Consider the following 18,467-nt stretch of genomic DNA (forward strand, 5'->3'; position numbering starts at 1 on the left):
ACATTTTTCTACCTCTATGTTGCTAGACTAGCTAGAGCTAGAGAGAGGGGATTTATCTCCTAGAGTTAACCTGTTACATGGGAAATGGCAAAGCATGTGGCCATACCCATGCCACTTTACTCACTGGAAGCTGAGAGCCCAGCTTTACATAGGACTTTACCGTTACCTCACTGTATTCCCTACTCCTTATATCATAGGATTTTAAGAAAATTAAAAATAGGTTTGGTTTGGCTTACTAGAATTGAAAGATCTCTGACCTAGAGGATGTTACTGCTGCTGTAATGAGAATTTAACCAAGTAGGGTACTTTCATAAGGATGTCATTCCACTGGCTTCTGGCCACCATTATTTCTGATGAGAAGTCAGCTATAATTCTTGTTATTGTCTAGATACATAGTAAGCATCAAATTAAAAAATGTGTTGAATTAATGAATTAAAAGTGGAAACAAAGTCTCTGACACTCTGTTTTTTCAAGAATATTCCACCACCTCTTTGAAAAACCTTCCTTTGTACATTTAATACCTCCTTCCTCCCCACTTCACACCACGCTTCAACAGGAATGTTAGTTAAACAAATTATCAACCCAGATAATTTTTGCAAATATGAGCATTAATGTGATCATTAGTTACATTCTGTGCTTCTAAGAGTCCTCCCTGAACAACCTTTATCATCCAACATTTTTTTTATTTAACAAATATTTATATGCCATTCTATAAATATTACTGAACACCTGCTGTGCACAAGGTGCTGTGTTAAGTAAAGGATGGGGAATTGAATAAAAGATAATGTTTGCCTTCAAGTACTCAACTATTATAATTGTTGTTCAGGTTTCAAAGAAAACTTGGACAGCGAGAAAGACTTGGGACCTTTCACGAAACTCTACATTCTCAGAAAGCAAAGTGTTTGTCTTCTTGTGGGATTATTTATCTTATTGTCGCTAATCATATAGCACCTCAGTTCTATATGAAACATCTATCAACATTAGGACAAAGTAATCCAAACAAAGAATTTTGATGTGAACCAGCCTAGGTATAAGGTATATTTCCGCATTTTTACATTAATGTCATAAAAATGCCTCCCCATAAATTTCACCATGGCTGTGCATGGGCACTATTCAGTTTGACTTGCCGATAATGTGCTAGTTAAATAATTCCACATAATTTCCAGTTTGAGAGTATAGATTCAGCTACATTTTCTTCAAGTCCCTATTTTTGCATTTTTTTCCAGTTGAGTTATGCCTTGAACCATACAAACAGAAAACTAACGCTGGAACCTAAAATAACTGTCAATGCCAGGATTGTTGTGGTTGGTGCATCCAGTGTTGGAATTTCCTTCCTAGAGACATTGGTATTTTGGTGAGTTTTAAACTTTATTCATTTGTTTTTAAAGGGGCCTTCTCTTCCTCACCTGAGAGGGTTGCTTCAAAAAACAGACCTGAGTTTATCACCCCACCCACCTTGAAATAGTCTAGACCAAGAGATTGGCAAACTGTAGACCCCAGGTCAAATCTGGCTGGTTGTCTACCTGCTTTTGGAGATAAAGCTTTATTGGGTCACAGACATATTTATTTACTTAGTGTGGTATTTGTAACTGTTTTCTTGATACAACAGCAGATTTGGGTAACTTCAACAGAGACTATATAGCTTTTAGTGTCTAAAATATGTACACTCTCATCCTTCCCAGAACAAGTTTGCCAACCCCTATTCCAAACTTGTTGGCCAGCTCATAAGCACCATGCGAAGCATCTGTGACAGATGTAGCTGTCCAGACCCCACACCAGATGTAGTGAATCAGAAACCCCCAAGGAGGGTTCTGGGAACCTGTGTGTTAACAGGTACTCCATATGATCAGGCCAGCTGGAGAACCAGTTTTGACTTTATGTATCACAAATAGGCTTGCAGAAATGACAGGTAGGCCAAGACCTTTATTTCAGCCCCTACATTTTGGGTGCCAGGGAACAAAGTAAAACCCCGCAGGGAAGACTGACGCTTGAACTTCTCTTTGATGCTTGCTGTTTTCTGTTAATCTCAAAGCACTAAACAGGTTTCCTTTCAGAGCCTATTTCTTGAAAGGTAGTTCTTGAGGATTTTCAGCTTCCTCTGATTAGCTGTCCATACACTCACTGAATTTCAGCACCTCCTTCACAGGAAGAGCCCTGGGCTATTGTCCAAGAATTTGGCTTCATAGCCTGATATCACTGTCATCTGATATGGAACCCTAGATGTATTGCTTAATATCTTTTAAATTCGGTTTCTTCATTTATTTTTAAAAGTTTCATAGATATTTTTAAAGGCCCTGACTCCAGGGAACTACAGATGGCTGAATTAAAAGAATTCAGTTTTTTTCCAGATCTCTTGTTCAGGTTAACGTGAGAAACTTTAGCTACTGTTTAAAACTACAAGTGCTAAGAGGCAAGCAGAAAATGGATAAAAGCGGCCCCACCATGATTTCTCCAGAAGCCAGCAAAACTGACAGGGGTCAGACAAGGAAAGGAATGAAGGAAATGCTGGCAAAGGTGCTTATACCTGGTTGATAGAGAGGTGAACTAATCCTACATGGTCATTTTGCTCATATAATATCACAATAACCAGAGAAAGGTTTTTTTTTTTTACTTTCCAGCCAATTTGTTCAGTTATTTGAAACACATCTTTAATTAACTAAAAATAAGTTGAATGTCATTACCTAAATTAGGAACAGAGTTTTACAGGACTTAAATATTGTTGTCAGTCTACATTGACCTTTTATTGCAGGAAGGAAATAAAAGCACCCAGAAGTATCCATTTTCCTCTGTGTGCCACATCATAGTTTGAGGGTTTCATTTGTTCTGATGGATCTCTTTTTAAAAAAAAAATTATATAATAATTTTACTCTTTGTACAAGTTGTTTGCATACAGAGTATTCATAACATTGAACATGAATTTTAAGGTTGTATATAATTTTTTGTTGCTTAATTTCACTTATACTACATATCTTTTGAGAAAAAGCCTTATTTGAGAATTCCTCACATCTTGTGAGGATTAAGTAAAAGTAAAATGTCATTGTTCCCATGTCAAAACTTCATGTGGTGGAAAAACTCCAAAATCATGTATGATGACATTAATGATAAATTATCTTCAGTTCAAACTTTATAATGATTATAAAGAGTTCAAAGAAAAAAATTTTAGAGAAAAAACAGAAACCACCCAAATGTCATATTCTTCCACTGATCTTAATGGAAAGTATTTAGTACTGAAAATGCACACTCTAGTGAGCACAAGAGTCTAGTTGTTGACAGTGCTGGGAAATCCATATTCTTATGTTATATCAGGTTGTCAAAAATTTGTTAATAAAATTGTTACTGTGAAAACCCTTACTGATAAAATTTCAGAATTATCCTTGTATCCCTTGAGATTATTCTATGACAGTGATACTCAGCTTTTGCTTTGGATTTGACTGAACATGGCTGTCATTCATGTGTGTTCTGTATACCTCTATTATCCAGAATATAGAAATCAGTGTTATAAAACAGTAAGAAAGATTCATAAGCTAATGGAAAAAAAATGAGCAACAGATATAAACAGGCAAATCACAGAAAAAGAAACCCAGATATGATATGCAATTTTACTAGCAGTTAGAAAACATAAATTAAACAGCATTGAGACACCATTTTCATACTCATCAGACTGAAAAATTTTTAAATTCTGAGAATACCACATTGGCATTGGCAAGAATGTTAGAATAACTGAGATTTTCAGTTAGATGCTGGTTGGAGTATATATTGATACTACTTTAGAGAGCAGCTTGGAATTTTGTTGCTTGTTTTTGTTTCTTTCCTTCTCACAGGTTTTCTGATGGGTCTCTTTGTCTAAGACTATGAACAGTGAGTTGTTTACAACCGTTTTTGAAGGATGAATTATCAGGTTGAAGTTGTGAAATTATAGTAGTCCAGAACTTATCATAAACAGGTTTTAAATCTTTTTTTTTTATTTTGAGAGATATTTATTAAAGGTGCAGACAGCAAAGCAGAGGAAGGACTTGGGATAGAAGAAGAAGCAGGAGAGAGCCTAGGCAGTGCTCTGCTTTGCTCCCTAGAAACATTGCAGGAAAAAAGTAAGCTGAGGTGAGGCTGCTGTTGGCTCACTAAAAGTCAGAGAAAAGTTGGCCTTAGAGACAGGTTCAGGGGATTAGCCAGGGACAAGCTGCCACTGTCCACTGCTCCCCTGGTTGCAAATCTCCTGGGGATCCTTAGAACTTAGGGATAAAAAACACGCCTGAGAGAGAAGAAGGGTGTGGGTATGCTCTGGGAATGCAGAATGCCAACAGATCTTAAATCTTATTTAGCTAAAGCCCTGGCCAGGTAGTTGAGTTGGTTAGAGTATAGTTCTGATACAAAGACTGGGTTTGGTCCCTGGGCACAGCACATGCAAGAATCAAACAATGAATACATAAGTGGGTCAACGAATTCTCTCTATCTGTCTTATCTATCTGTCTCAAATCAGTTTAAAGAATCTTAATTTAGCTGCATATTTAGTCACTATGTTTTGTTTAAGTGATTTCATTAAGACAAATACATATAATTTTCTTTTTGTGGAACTAAGATTTACTAAAGACATAAATTTTAATATTAGTACTTGTTCGATTAAACTCCTCAATTAGGCAGACTTTTTAAAAGCATTTTAAAGCACTCATAATTCTCTATCATCATTACACAGATTACATACACTAAAAATAGACCGGTATGAGTTTATGGATCTCTAATCCTTAAGAGAGGAAATAGTTTTCTCATTATTTCCTCTAATTACTTTAAATTAGCAATCTCTATAATAACCTGCTGCACATTTTACTTTACCAGTTTAACTGCCATTTGAACCAAAGTTTAAAAATGATTTGAGCTGGAATAAAATTGAAGACACCAAAAACTGATCCCCAGGGAAGATAAAATCAATGTTTTGGAAGCAAGATTCAGAAAAACCTCCTTCCTTATGCTCTAGCACTGTGTTATCTATGTCAGCTGGGGCACCACAGCTCCTGGAAAATTTGAGGCCCTGGACAGCAATCGTTTTTTCCAGAAAGTCTGCTAATTCTGTCATCTGGTGACAAAAGAGATGCAACTCTTTGTTCTTATTGGCATGCAAAAAAAAATTACAAAATGCATTTGATCTCCTCTTTAAAGGACACCAATTCCAGTCTTTGCATAAGTCTTGTGCCCTTGTTATATCCTTCTTTCCCTGAGTGCCAAGGTGATACTGGGAAGCTGATGTGATTACCTAAAGTCACGAACTAATAACCAAAATGTTGAAAGAGAATATTCAGGGTGATTTTTAATACAGTATTTTATCATGCCCTCAGATGCTACCATCCACAATTACATCTACACAGACACACCTTGTTTTCTTGGTTTTCAGGCCTATAAGTCACCCAGCATTATTTTCTTGTCCCTACAAGGGCAAGGCCTCCCGGGACCTCCATTATCAGTGACATGTATGACAGAGATTTTCTTGCATACACACACTGGCATTCCTTGAGGTTCTTCTCATCTTCCTGGTCCTGATGAATCTTACAGTGTTGGACTGAATGGCAGGCCTGCCTTTAAAGCCTTCTGCTATCTCCATCAATCCTTCCAAGGCTACTGGCTGGCTGATGGAAAAGGACAGGGCTGTAGGGTAATTCAGGCTGTGATGAGTCTTAATTAATTTACTCCCTTCCCCCATATACAGGTCTTGTGCATTTGTATACTGAGGGTGCTATGCCCAAGCAACTTCAAGGGGAAACATTTCAGGTCCCCACACCCCATCCTGTGGCCAGTGTGAGCTCTAGCTGCAGATGAATCCTGATGTTCTTTTCCCATCCTGTGTCCTGCCAGAGTGTGGGCCCCTATGGTGGGACCAGAAGCTGAGCAGGGGAAGGACAGCAGGTGCAGGCCAGGGGAGGAGCTTTCTTGGAGAGGAGAAACCCCCATTCATCTGATGGTGTAGAGAGTAGTGAACTGGAGGGAGAAGGCAACTCCTAAGACAGTTTTCTATGAATTATCTATGTTCTTCTTCATGTGCAAGACATTCAAATGATGGACCTGAACTGTTTTCAAACTATGGTTCTTATGGCTGATAGTTTACTTTGGAACTGAAAGTTCTTGGTTTGGGCAACATTAGCATTCCATGTATATTATCCTTCACAGTATTCCTATTAATAAGACTCCTTTAAAACCCCAACCACTGGAAAAAGTACAAAGAACTTGGCTTTGGCCTTCGGATCCCCTCTGCTGCCAACCACTGCTATGACACTGCTGGGTGGTCCTATCTCATTGTGCTGGGGGTCACAGCAGGAGACCCTCATGGTCCTGCCACCTTGAAGGTGCTTTCATCCTAGGAACTCCACCAATAGTATCAAAGGTCTAAAGGGAATTACCTGTTCTTGGATAAACAACTAGATCTAGAGCTGAGCTTCTAGCCTCTGAAAGCTCTTTCCAGAAAGCAACAGAACTTTTTCCACAAAACATAGGGAGTCATATTTTTACCAGTCACTTTTTACACCAAGTCTAGCCCTGCTAAACTCCCCAAATATAATACATTGAATACTGCAGGCTTTCCACAAAAGTACTCCAAAATCATTTTTAAAAAAGAAATGTGGGAAAGTTATACCCAAAAGTGGCAGGAATGAAGTCTCTGAACTCATATTTTATGACCTTTTCACTCATACTATGGTCTGTGGGCCAGCAGTATAAGCATTGTCTGGGAGCCCCTTTGAAAGGTAGAATCTCAGGCCCTGCCACAGGCAGTGGCCCAAAGAGAGAGATTCTTTACCAGAATTATACAGAATAGCTTCTTCACTATCTCTTGAGCATGAACTGGCTGAGCTGAAGCAGTTACTATTTTATGCTGTTTCATTTTGCTCATGTCTATGCTTCCATGTATTATATTATTTATTCCTAATTATGGAGCAGTTTCTTATAATCCATTATTTTAAAATCTCTCCTAATTCAATTCTTGTGGGGGTGACTTCTTCTCAAGTCCCCCCAGTGCCACGGGCATGAGTGAATAAATATGGCCAAGACATGAGGGATCTGCTTGGGAGGCCCCGAGCGCCTTCCTCCATAGCCTTTTATTGGGTTGTAATACACAGGAATACAGGGTGGCAAGGATCAAAAAGTAGATAATACTTCAAAGATATCTGAGGGCTTCAGAGTCTGAGTCAGTGTCTGTCAGGAAGAGAGTTGCAGAAACTTTGGGAGACATACTCATTTCCCGTTCAGATCTTTATCATATGAATGAAAGCACTCTTAGCAGAGCAGATTTCACAGGTTTATCAGCAAGTCTTTGTGATGCCAGATTTTTCCCCAGGACATGCTCTGGCAAGGCAAGGTGCTGCACCTCTCCCCAACAGATATTCAGACTTAAGGGGATTACAGCCAGGGAGCTGTTCTCCCAGAGGACATGGGGACTCGGGGTTTGTCAAAGCTGGGGAGCAAGAGTCCATTGCTCTCTGTTGCAACCCCTGAGTCCTTCCATGAAGGCCTCCCAAGTGATCAAGTCTGGCTCAGGTTGCCCCCTGCTGTGAGGGGGTCTTACCCATCATTGACTTCCGACCAAGCTTTGGGGGCAGGGAGAGGAATTGAGGCAGCGTTTGCTACCAGAGACAAGCTCTGTCTCCTGTGGCTTGCATTCCAAAGGTCGTCTCTCTCTCTTAGCCACAAGGGATTGAGATATAATTCCTAAAATCAGGCAGAGTGGTCTACAACAAATTCTGATTAAAGAATCTCTTGAAGTGCCTGTAATGACACTAGAAAAATGCATCAGTGAATCCTGAGATGGCATGACTGAAAGCAGCCCTGGGTGATGTTCTAATGACCCTTTGTGTGACTAGAGAAAAAAACACTTTGGTTCCAGAAAAGTGCTGGAGGGCCCTGAAGCCCAAGCTTACAGTGCCTTCCTGTTCTACCACCAGGATGCACAAAATGCTGTCACCAAAGAGTGAAGTCTCTGGTTTTCAAACTAGACATTGATCCTTTATCTGGTAACTAAGAATAGCTTGAAATTATAGGGCATGTTTGCAAAGTTACAACTGTGGCCAAATGACCATCACTCCTGATATTAGTCCACACAGGACCATACACATCTGGTGCAGCTGTGGGGCCTGGCAACAGCCAGCCAAGTGCTTAATTTGGCTTTTTATTTTTACATTTATTTGAGGACATCTGAAACCTTCAGTGTGGCCTGGCACTGAGTAGGTGACTAATTAAATAGTTAATGCTTACTTGCTGTTGTCAGAGTGAAAGTCCAATTAATAGGTTGGTGAACATCATTGTTCCCGACTACCGGTCTCTGCCACATGAATTGATAGACATTTGCTCTCTGTTGGTCATATTGGTACCAGGGCAAATGCAGTATAATGTCTAGGCCACATGGTATGTGTGGTGGTGCTCTCTTCTGTGCCTAGAGGGCAGGCAGAAATCAACAGGGCAGATCGAATCTCACTATATTGTATGTTGGCATCACATGGGACCTGTCAGGGGTTGCTATAGAGTCTATCTTGCGGCTAGGGTGGTGTGGGAGAAGGGACAGCTATGTCAGGCTCAGAAGCCCAGCCTCCTAAGGCAGAAAAACCTGATATTGTACCACCAGAAAATAATAACCTGGGGCTCTCCCCAGTGTTGCTAATAACAATCGGGCTTCCTAATCTGATTCCAGTATTTAAATGTAATTAATGTTAAGTGGAAGTATCTCTATTTACTGAAATTACCCATTCCTGCTCAGTTCAGAATAACTTTATCTCCAATTACCCACTTTAGAGACTTCCAGAACAAAAGAAAAGACCCTTTGAACAATATTAGGAATTTTTAGAATCAGCTTATTGCCATTTTTTAAAATGTGCAGTTGTTGTGATGCTTTGACATTATGGGCATTAAGTGTGTAATGCATTCTTTACAGTCACATAAGTGTAAGCCACAAACACGGACTGAGTAAATAGATTTACTCACTCAGTCTTCACCCTGTACTATCATTTTCAAATGATAACATTAGTACCTGTCTCAGTTTGTGTTCCTTCAAAATCTTAAAAAAAAATAATTTGGGTGCAAGTAGTGTATTTGGGGGTAATCCTGGGGAACTACCTGAGAGAGCCGGGCAGTTGAAGTAGGAAAGGGCAGAAAGTCAACAAAGCCCCCAAAAGTATTTGTCAGCAGATTACTGTGTGCAACTGAGATACAATTCCACGGGATACAATTGAGAGTATTTCTCTGTGAATGAAGAATCTGAGATATTTACCCCACCAGTTCCTGTCCTTATGGTTGTATGGTCACCCAAGGCTGTTCTTATAGCTGGTCCATCAAGCTACATGGTCATTTGGCGTGGGAAAGCATTGGGGTGGGAATCATTTGCAGCTGATATCAGTGGGCTCCTATTTACTACTTTGTTTTGTTTGTTCAACATTCATATGATTTTACATTCATATGATTGCTCTTCATTTACATTCATATGATTGCTCTGTAATGAAGCATGTGGGCATACACAAAAGCAGATAAAAAGCAAGGCTAGATAAGAAGATTATGTCAAGAGGGTTTCATAGCCACCTCTTTTCCCAAGCATACTTGCAGCTCTAAAGGGAACCCCGGATATAGAAACCATGAAAAAGAACCAGTCAGAAAAAAAGAGTACAATATCTGAAATGAAGAATACACTAAAGGAATAACAGTAGATCGGATGAAGCAGAGTATGAAATCACTAATTTGGAAGACAAAGTAGCAGAAAACATCTAATCAGAACAGCAACAAGAAAAAAAGAATTAAAAATATGAGGATAGTTAAAGGGACCTTTGGGATAACACGAAGCATAACAACATCCACATCATTAGGCTACCAGAAGAAGAAGAGAGAGAACAAGGTATCAAGAACCTGTATGATTTAATTTTTTTTTAAATCTGCACCTGAGGACATGTTCTTTTTATTGATTTTAGAGGCGGGGGGAGAGAGAGAAAGACATTGATGTGAGAGAAAAACATCAATCAGTTGTCTCCTGTGTTCATCCTGATTGAGGATTGAACCCACAACCTAGGTACATTCCCTGACTGGGAATCAAACTTGCAACCTTCTGGTGTACAGGATGATGCTTCAACTGAGCAACCCAGCCAGAGCAATGATAACCTATTTGAAGAAATAATGACTGAAAACTTCCTTAACCTGGTGAAGAAAAAAAAGCTATACAGGTCCAGGAAGCATAGAGAGTCCCAAACAATATGAACCTAAAGAATGCCACACTAAGACATATTATAATTAAAATGGCAAAGGTTAAAGACAAAAGGAGAATCTTAAGAGCAGCAAGAGAAAGACAGTTGATTACCTACAAGGAAGATCCCATAAAAGTGTCAGCTGATTTCTTGACAGAAACATTTCTGTCTGGAAGAGGTTGGCATAAAATATTCAAAGTGATGAAAAACAGGGACCTGCAACCTAAACTACTTTACCCAGCAATGTTTTTATTTAAAATAGAAAGAGAAATAAAGAGATTCTCAGATAAGAAAAAGCTAAAGGAGTTCATTATCACCAAACCAATATCACAAAAAGTATTAAAAGGTCTTCTCGAAGAAGGGGGGGGGAGGGGGCTAGAGAAGGGTATGGAAAAGAGAAGGAGGAAGGGAGGGAGAGAGGGGAAGAAAGGAAAGGAATGAGAGGGAGAAAGAAAGAAAGGAGGGAGGGAGAAATAAAGAAGGAAAGAAAAAGAAAGGACGAAGGGAGAAAGGGAGAAACAAAGAAAGGGGGGAAGGGAGGGAGGGAGGGAAAGAATCATAGTTATAAAGAATATAATGGCAATAAATATGTACTTATCAATAATCACTTTAAATGTAAATGCCTTTCCCTGGTTGGTGTGGCTCAGTGGGTTAAGCACTGGCTGGTGAACTGAAGGGTCACCAGTTTGATTCCTGGTTAAAGCACATGCCTAACTGTAATGGTATGAAATTAGAAATCAATCACAAGAAAAAAACTGAAAACATACACAAATACATGGAGGCTAAATGGCATGTTATTAAATAATAAACAGGTTAACAATGATATCAAGGAATAAATCAGAAGATACCTTTAAATAAGAAGGAGAACACAACAACCTGAAACCTGTGGGACACAATGAAAACAGTCATAGGAGAGATAGTCATAGCATTACAGGCCTACTTAAGAATCAAGAAAAAATTCAAATGAACAATCTAACTTTACACTTAAAGGTATTAAAAAAGAACAACAAACAAAGTCAAGTGAGTAGAAGATAGAAAATAATAAAGATCAGAACAGAAATAAATAGAGTCTAAAAAGCATGCAAAAGATCAATGACACCAGGAGCTGGTTATTTGAAAGATAAACAAGATTGACAAAACTTTAACTAAGCTCATCAAGAAAAAAGAGAGAGTATCTAAATAAAGAAAATTAGAAATGAAAGAGAAGTAACAGACACCACAGAAATACAAAGGATTGTAAGAAAATATTATCAAACTATATGCCAACAAATTAAACAATCTGAATTAAATAGATAAATTCCTAGAAACATACAATCACCCCAGACTGAATCAGGAAGAATCAGAAAATCCAAATAGATCAATTACAATTAATGAAATTGAAGCAGTAATTAAAAAAAAAATCCAACAAGCAAACATTTTGGACCGAATGGCTTCACAGGTGACTTTTACCAAACATTCAAAGAATTAACACCTGATTCTTCTCAAAGTACCTCAAAAAATTCAAGAAGAGGGACACTTTCAACTCACTTTATGAGGCCAGAATCATCCTAATTCCAAAATTATATAATGCCACTACAAAGAAACAAAATTATGGGCCAGTAGACCTGATGGACATGGATGTGAAAATCCTCAACAAAATACTAACAAACTGGATCCAGCAACACATTAAAAAGGTAATACACCATGATCAAATGGTATGTATTCATTCCATTGATCCAAGGTTGGTATAGTATCCATAAGTCAATAAATATGATACAGCATATAAAATAGTGGATGAAAACCTATATTAATAGGTGCAGAGAAAGCATTTGATAAAATCCAGCACACACGTATGATAAAAACTCTGCAAAGTGAGAATAGAGGGCACATACTTCAACTTAATAAAGGCCATATATAACAAACACACTGCCAGCATAATACTCAATGGACAAAAAACTACAAGTGTTCCCCTTAAGAATGAGAACAAGACAGGGATGTCTGTTTTCACTTTTCTTATTCAACACAGGACTGGAAGTCCTGGCCACAGTAATCAACAAGAAGAAATAAAAGGCATCCAAACTGGAAAATAGAAAGTAAAACTCAGTATTTGTGGAGGATATGATACTGTATATAGAGAAACCTAAAGATTCCACTAAAGCAATTAGAACTAATAAATGAATCCAGTAAAGTAACAGGATACAAAAGAAATGTCCAGAAATCAGTTGCATTTTTATATATCAATAATGATCAGAAATGGAAACTAAGAAAACAATTTTATTTATGACTGCACCAAAAAATACCTTGTAATAAATTTAATCAAGGATATGTAAAAGACCTATACTTAGAAAATTAAAAGACACAGAAGAAAAAACTGAAGAAGATACAATTAAGTGGAAGCATATACTGTTTTGTGGATAGGAAAAGTTAACATAATTAAAATGTCCATACTACCCAAAGCAATCTGTAGATTCAGAGCAATTTCTACCAGGATACCAATGGCATATTTCACAGAACTAGAGTAAATATTCTAAAAATTTATATGGAACCACAAAAGATGCTGAATAGCCATAGAAATCTTGAGAAAAAACAAAGGTGGAAGAATTGTGCTGCCTGGAATACCAGGCCATAGCAATTAAAAGAGCATGGTAGTGCATGAGAATGGACATAAAGATCAATAGAACAGAATACAGAACCCAGACATAAATCCGTGCCTTTATAGTCAATTAATATTTGATGAAGGAGGCAAGAACATACAATGGGGTAAATACAGTCTCTTCAGTAAAAGGAAAAATTGAACAGATACATACAAAATAATGAAACTGGACCACCTTCTTAAACCAAACTTAAGAATAAACTCAAAATGGATTAAAGACTTAATTGTAAACCTGGGAACATAAAAATCCATAAGAAAATATAGGCAGTAAAATCCCGAGCATTTCTTGTAGCAGTATTTCTTCTGATGTATGTCCTCAGGCTAAGGAAACAAAAGAAAAAATAAACAAATGAGAATACATCAAACTAAAAAGCTTTTGCACAGCCAAGGAAACCATCAACCAAATGAAAGACAACTCACTAAGTGGGAAAACATATTTGCCAATGATACATCTGGCAAGGGGTTAATATAAAAAATATATGAGCAAATTATACAATCAGCATAAGGAAAACAAACAATACAATTTAAAAATGGGCAAAGGAACCTAAACAAAACAAAAAAGCAAGCAAAATATAACCAAAGACACTGAAATACAGAATAGGCTGACAGTGACCCGAGGGGAGAGGGGAGGGAATTTCAGGGGGAAAAAGGGAAGGATTTACAGGAACAAGTATAAAGGAAACATGGACAAAAACTAAGGGGGTTGGAAATGGGAGGGAGGTGGGGAGCACTGTGGGTGGTGAGCTGGGATGGGAGTAAAAGACAGAAAACTGTACTTGAACAACAATTAAAATAAATAATTTTTTTTAATGGGCAAAGGGCCTGAATAGACACTTCTCCATTGAGAACATACAGATGGCCAATAGACATGAAAAGATGCTCAACATCACTAATAATCAGAGAAATGCAAATTAAAAATACAATAAGATGTCACCTCACACCTGTGAGAATGGCTATCATCAATAAATCAACAAACAGCCCTGGCTAGTGTAGCTCAGTTGAGAGCCAAAGAGTCGCCAGTTCCATTCCCAGTCAAGGGATATGCCTGGGTTCCAGGCCATGTCCCCAGTACGGGGCACATGAGATGCAACCACACGTTGATATTTCCGTCTCCCTTCTTCTCTTCCCCTCTCTCTAAAAATGAATTTAAAAAATTCTTTAAAAAAAATCAACTAACAACAAGGGCTGGTGAGGATGTGGAGAAAAGGTAACCCTAATGTACTGATAGTGGGAATATAGGTTAGTGCAGCCACTGTGAAAAGCAGTATGGAGTTTCCTCAAAAATTAAAAAATGAAACTGCTTTATGACCCAGCAATTCCACTTCTGGAACTCATCCAAAGAAACCCAAAACATTAATTTGAAAGAGTTAATGCATACCCCTATGTTCATAGCAGCACTATTCACAATAGCCAAAGTTTTAGAAGCAGCTCAAGTACCCATCAGGAAATGAGTCAATGAAAAAGCTGTGGTATATTTACACATGGAATACCACTCAACCATAAAAGAGAAGGAAAATTTACATTTTGTGACAGCATTACTGGACCTGGAGAACATTATGACAAATGAAATAAACAAGTCAGAGAAAGACAAATACTGTATGATTTCACTTATATGTGGAATCTAATGAACAAAATATAAACTAACAAACAAAATAGAGACAGTCATAGATACAGAGAACAGAATATCAGCTGTCCTTGGGAAGGGGATTTTGGGAGGCTGGGTGAAAAGTGTGAAGGGATTAAGCAAAAAAAGACACTAACAGACAGAGACAACAGTATGGTGTTTACAAAAGGGAAAAGGGTGGGGAAAATAGAAGAGGATAAAGCAGGTTACAGAAGAAGATTTGATTTTGGGTGGTGAACACACAACACAATATAGAGATGATATATTATTTCATCGAACACTTGAAACCCATATAATTTTATTAGCCAATATCACCCCAATAAATTCAAGAAAATTTTAAAAATAAAGGGAGCCCCAGGTATACTACTCTACCTGACATCTTTGATAGAAAATTATGGTATTGTCCTGGCAAGGGACTCACTTGAGTGAGTATGAGTATCATCCTGTACGCCAAAAAGCTTGCAGATTCTATTTCAGGTCAGGGCACATACCTAAGTTACAGGTTTGATTCTTGGTCATGTCGGAGCATTGTCAGGAGGCAGTGATTAATATTTCTCTCATCGCTCCCCCCACATCTCCCTTCCTCTTTCTCTAAAACCCATAAACATATGCTCAGGAGAGAATTTTTAAAAAAGAAGAAAGAAAAGAAATGATGCCTGAGACCAGTCTTGGCAAATACTTTATTTCTACTTTGGGATGGATATAAGGTTAGATCAATAATTTTCAAATTTATGAAAGAGGAGAGATTACAATTGATCCCACAGAAATACAAAGGATTGTAAGAAATTATTATGAAGAACTGTATGCCAAGAAATTTGAAAACTTAGGTGAAATGGACAAATTTCTAGAAAAATATAATCTTCCAAAACTCAATGAAGAAGCAGCAGAAAGCCTGAATAGACCAATAACAGCAAATGAAATTGAAGCAGTAATCAAAAATCTCCCGAAGCACAAAAGCCCTGGACCAGATGGTTTCACAGGAGAATTCTACAAAGTATTTAAGGAAGAGCTAACTCCTATTCTTCACAGGCTATTCCAAAAAATCCAAAATTATGGGAAAATCCCAAACTCTTTTTATGAAGCCAGCATCATCCTAATCCCCAAACCAGATAAGGATACAACAAAGAAAGAAAACTTCAGGCCAGTATCGCTGATGAATATAGATGCTAAAATCCTCAACAAAATATTGGCAAACCGCATCCAACAATACATTAAAAACATCATCCACCATGACCAAGTGGGATTCATCCCAGGGATGCAAGGATGGTTCAATATTCATGAATCAGTAAATGTAATACAGCATACAAACAAAGGCAAAGACAAAAATCACATGATCATATCAATAGGTGCGGAAAAAACTTTTAATGAGGTACAACACCCATTTATGATAAAAACACTCATCAAAGTGGGAATAGAGGGAGCATTCCTCAACATAATAAAGGCCTTATATGACAGACCTAGAGCCAACATGATACTCAATGGGCAAAAACTAAAATCTTTTCCACTAAGATCAGGAACAGACAAGGGTGTCCACTTTCACCACTTCTATTCAATATAGTATTGGAAGTCTTAGCCACAGCAATCAGACAAGAAAAGGAAATAAAAGGCATTTAATTCAGAAAGGAGGAAACAAAACTGTCATTGAAGATGACATGATAGTGTACATGGAAAATCCTATAGGCTCTACCCCAAAACTGCTCAACCTAATAAATTAATTTGGCAGAACAGCAGGATACCAAGTCAATATCCAGAAATCAAAGGCATCTTTGTATACCAACAATGAATCAGCAGAAGCAGAAATCAAGAAAAAAAATCCCATTCGATATAACAAAAATAAAATATCTAAGAATACACCTAACCAAGGACATAAAAGACCTGTATGCAGAAAACTACATAACACTGAAGAAAGAAATCAAGGAAGACACAAACAAATGGAAACATATACCTTGTTCATGGATTGGAAGAATTAACATCATCGAAATGTCCATACTACCCAAAGCAATTTACAGATTCAATGCAATATTTATTAAAGTACCAATGGCATATTTCACAGATATAGAACAAACACTTCAAAAATTTATATGGAACCATAAACGAGCCCGAATAGCAGCTGCTATCTTGAGAAAGAAGAACAAAGTATGAAGGATCACAATACCTGATACCAAACTGTATTACTAGGCCACTGTAATCAAAACATCCTGGTACTGGCATAAAAACAGGTACATAGACCAATGGAACAGAACAGAGAGCCCAGAAATAAACCCAAGTCTCTATGGTCAATTAATATTCAACAAAGGGGGCAGCAACGTAAAATGAAGTAAAAATAGCCTCTTCAACAAATTGTGTTGGGAGAACTGGATAGCTATGTGCAAAAAAATGAAACTCGAGCACCAATTTACACCATACACCAAAATAAATTCAAAGTGGATAAAAGACTTAAATATAAGCTGTGACACCATTAAAATCCTAGAGCAGAACATTGGCAAGAAAATCTCAGATATTTCACGCAGCAACTTTTTTACGGATATGTCCCCTAGAGCAAGGAATATAAAGGAAAGAATAAATAAATGGGATCTCATCAAAATAAAAAGGTTCTGCTTGGCTAAAGAAAACAGTATTAAATTAAAAAGACAACCAACTGTATGGGAAAACATATTTGCCAATGATACCTCAGACAAAGGTTTAATTTCCAAAATATACAAAGAACTTACAGGACTCCACTCTAAGAAGACAAGCAACCCAATTAAAAGTTGCCCTGGCTGGTGTAGCTCAGTAGATTGAGCACAGGCCTGTGGACCAAAACATTGCGGTTCAATTCCCAGTCAGGGCACATGCCTGGGTTGCAGGCCCCAGCAGGGGACACATGAGAAGCAACCATACATTGATATTTCTCTCCCTCTCTCCTTTCCTTCCCTTCTAAAGGTAAATAAATAAATTTTTTTTAAAAAGTGGGCAAAGGACTTGATCAGACATTTCTCCAAGGAGGGCATACAGAAGATCCAGGGACACATGAAAAGATGCTCAATATCATTAGCTATCAGAGAGATGCAAATTAAAACCACAATGAGATACCACTTTACACCATTCAGAATGGCCATCATAAAGCAACAAACATCAAGTGTTGGAGAGGTTGTGGAGAAGAGGGGACCCTAATCCATTGTTGGTGGGATTGCAGACTGGTACAACCACTGTGGAAAACAGTATGGAATTTTCTAAAAAAACTTAAAGTGGACCTGTCTTCTGATTCAGCAATTCCACTGCTGGGATTATATCCTAAGAACCCTAAAACACTAATCCAAAAGAACCTATGCACCCCAATGTTCATAGCAGCACAATTTACAATAGCCAAGAGCTGGAAGCAACCTAGGTGCCTGTCAGCAAATGAATGGATCAAAAAATTTTGGTACATATACACAATGGAATTCTACGCAGCAGAAAGAAAGAAGGAGCTCCTATCCTTTGTAACAGCATGGTTGGAACTAGAAAGCATTGTGCTGAGTGAAATAAACCAGGTGTTGAAAGACAAATACCATATGATCTCATCTTTAACAGGAAGCTAAAGAACAAAACAAACAAGCAAGCGGAACAAAAACAAAGACACTGAAATAGAGAACAGGGGGACAGTGACCAGAGGGGAGAGGGGAGGGAATTTCAGGGGAAAAAGGGGAAGGATTTACAGGAACTAGTGTAAAGGACACATGGACAACAACTAAGGGGGTTGGAAAGGGGAGGGAGGTGGGGGGTACGAGGGGGTGGGCTGGGATGGGAGTAAAAGACAGAATACTGTAGTTGAAAAATAATTTAAATTTGTTTTTATTTTTAAAAAAGAAAAAGAAAAAAATAATTTTCAAATTTATCATGGACCATCACCCTCAGCATGGCCTGTGAACCTGCAGAAGATATAGATACTCAGGTTTCACCCTACGGGACAGAATGGGAAACCTGGGGATTAGGCATCTGTGTTTTCACACTTCCCCAGGAGAGTCCAAGAACTACCAAGGGGAGTTAGGGTATA

The 18,467-nt window shown here is 38.0% G+C and overlaps 1 protein-coding gene across 1 annotated transcript in view; it reads left to right on the forward strand.

Moving 5' to 3' along the window:
• Window positions 1-18,467, forward strand: part of CFAP61 (cilia and flagella associated protein 61) — a 430,478-nt gene that overhangs the window by 265,227 nt on the left and 146,784 nt on the right. The window contains exon 18 of the mRNA XM_053670941.1: window positions 1,227-1,354. Coding sequence (XP_053526916.1) covers window positions 1,227-1,354 — 128 coding nt within the window. The remainder of the gene's footprint in view (window positions 1-1,226; window positions 1,355-18,467) is intronic.

Source organism: Artibeus jamaicensis, unplaced genomic scaffold (genome assembly GCF_021234435.1).
Source record: "Artibeus jamaicensis isolate MK-2021 breed Jamaican fruit bat unplaced genomic scaffold, CSHL_Jam_final contig_65, whole genome shotgun sequence".
Classification (NCBI taxonomy): Eukaryota; Metazoa; Chordata; class Mammalia; order Chiroptera; family Phyllostomidae; genus Artibeus; species Artibeus jamaicensis.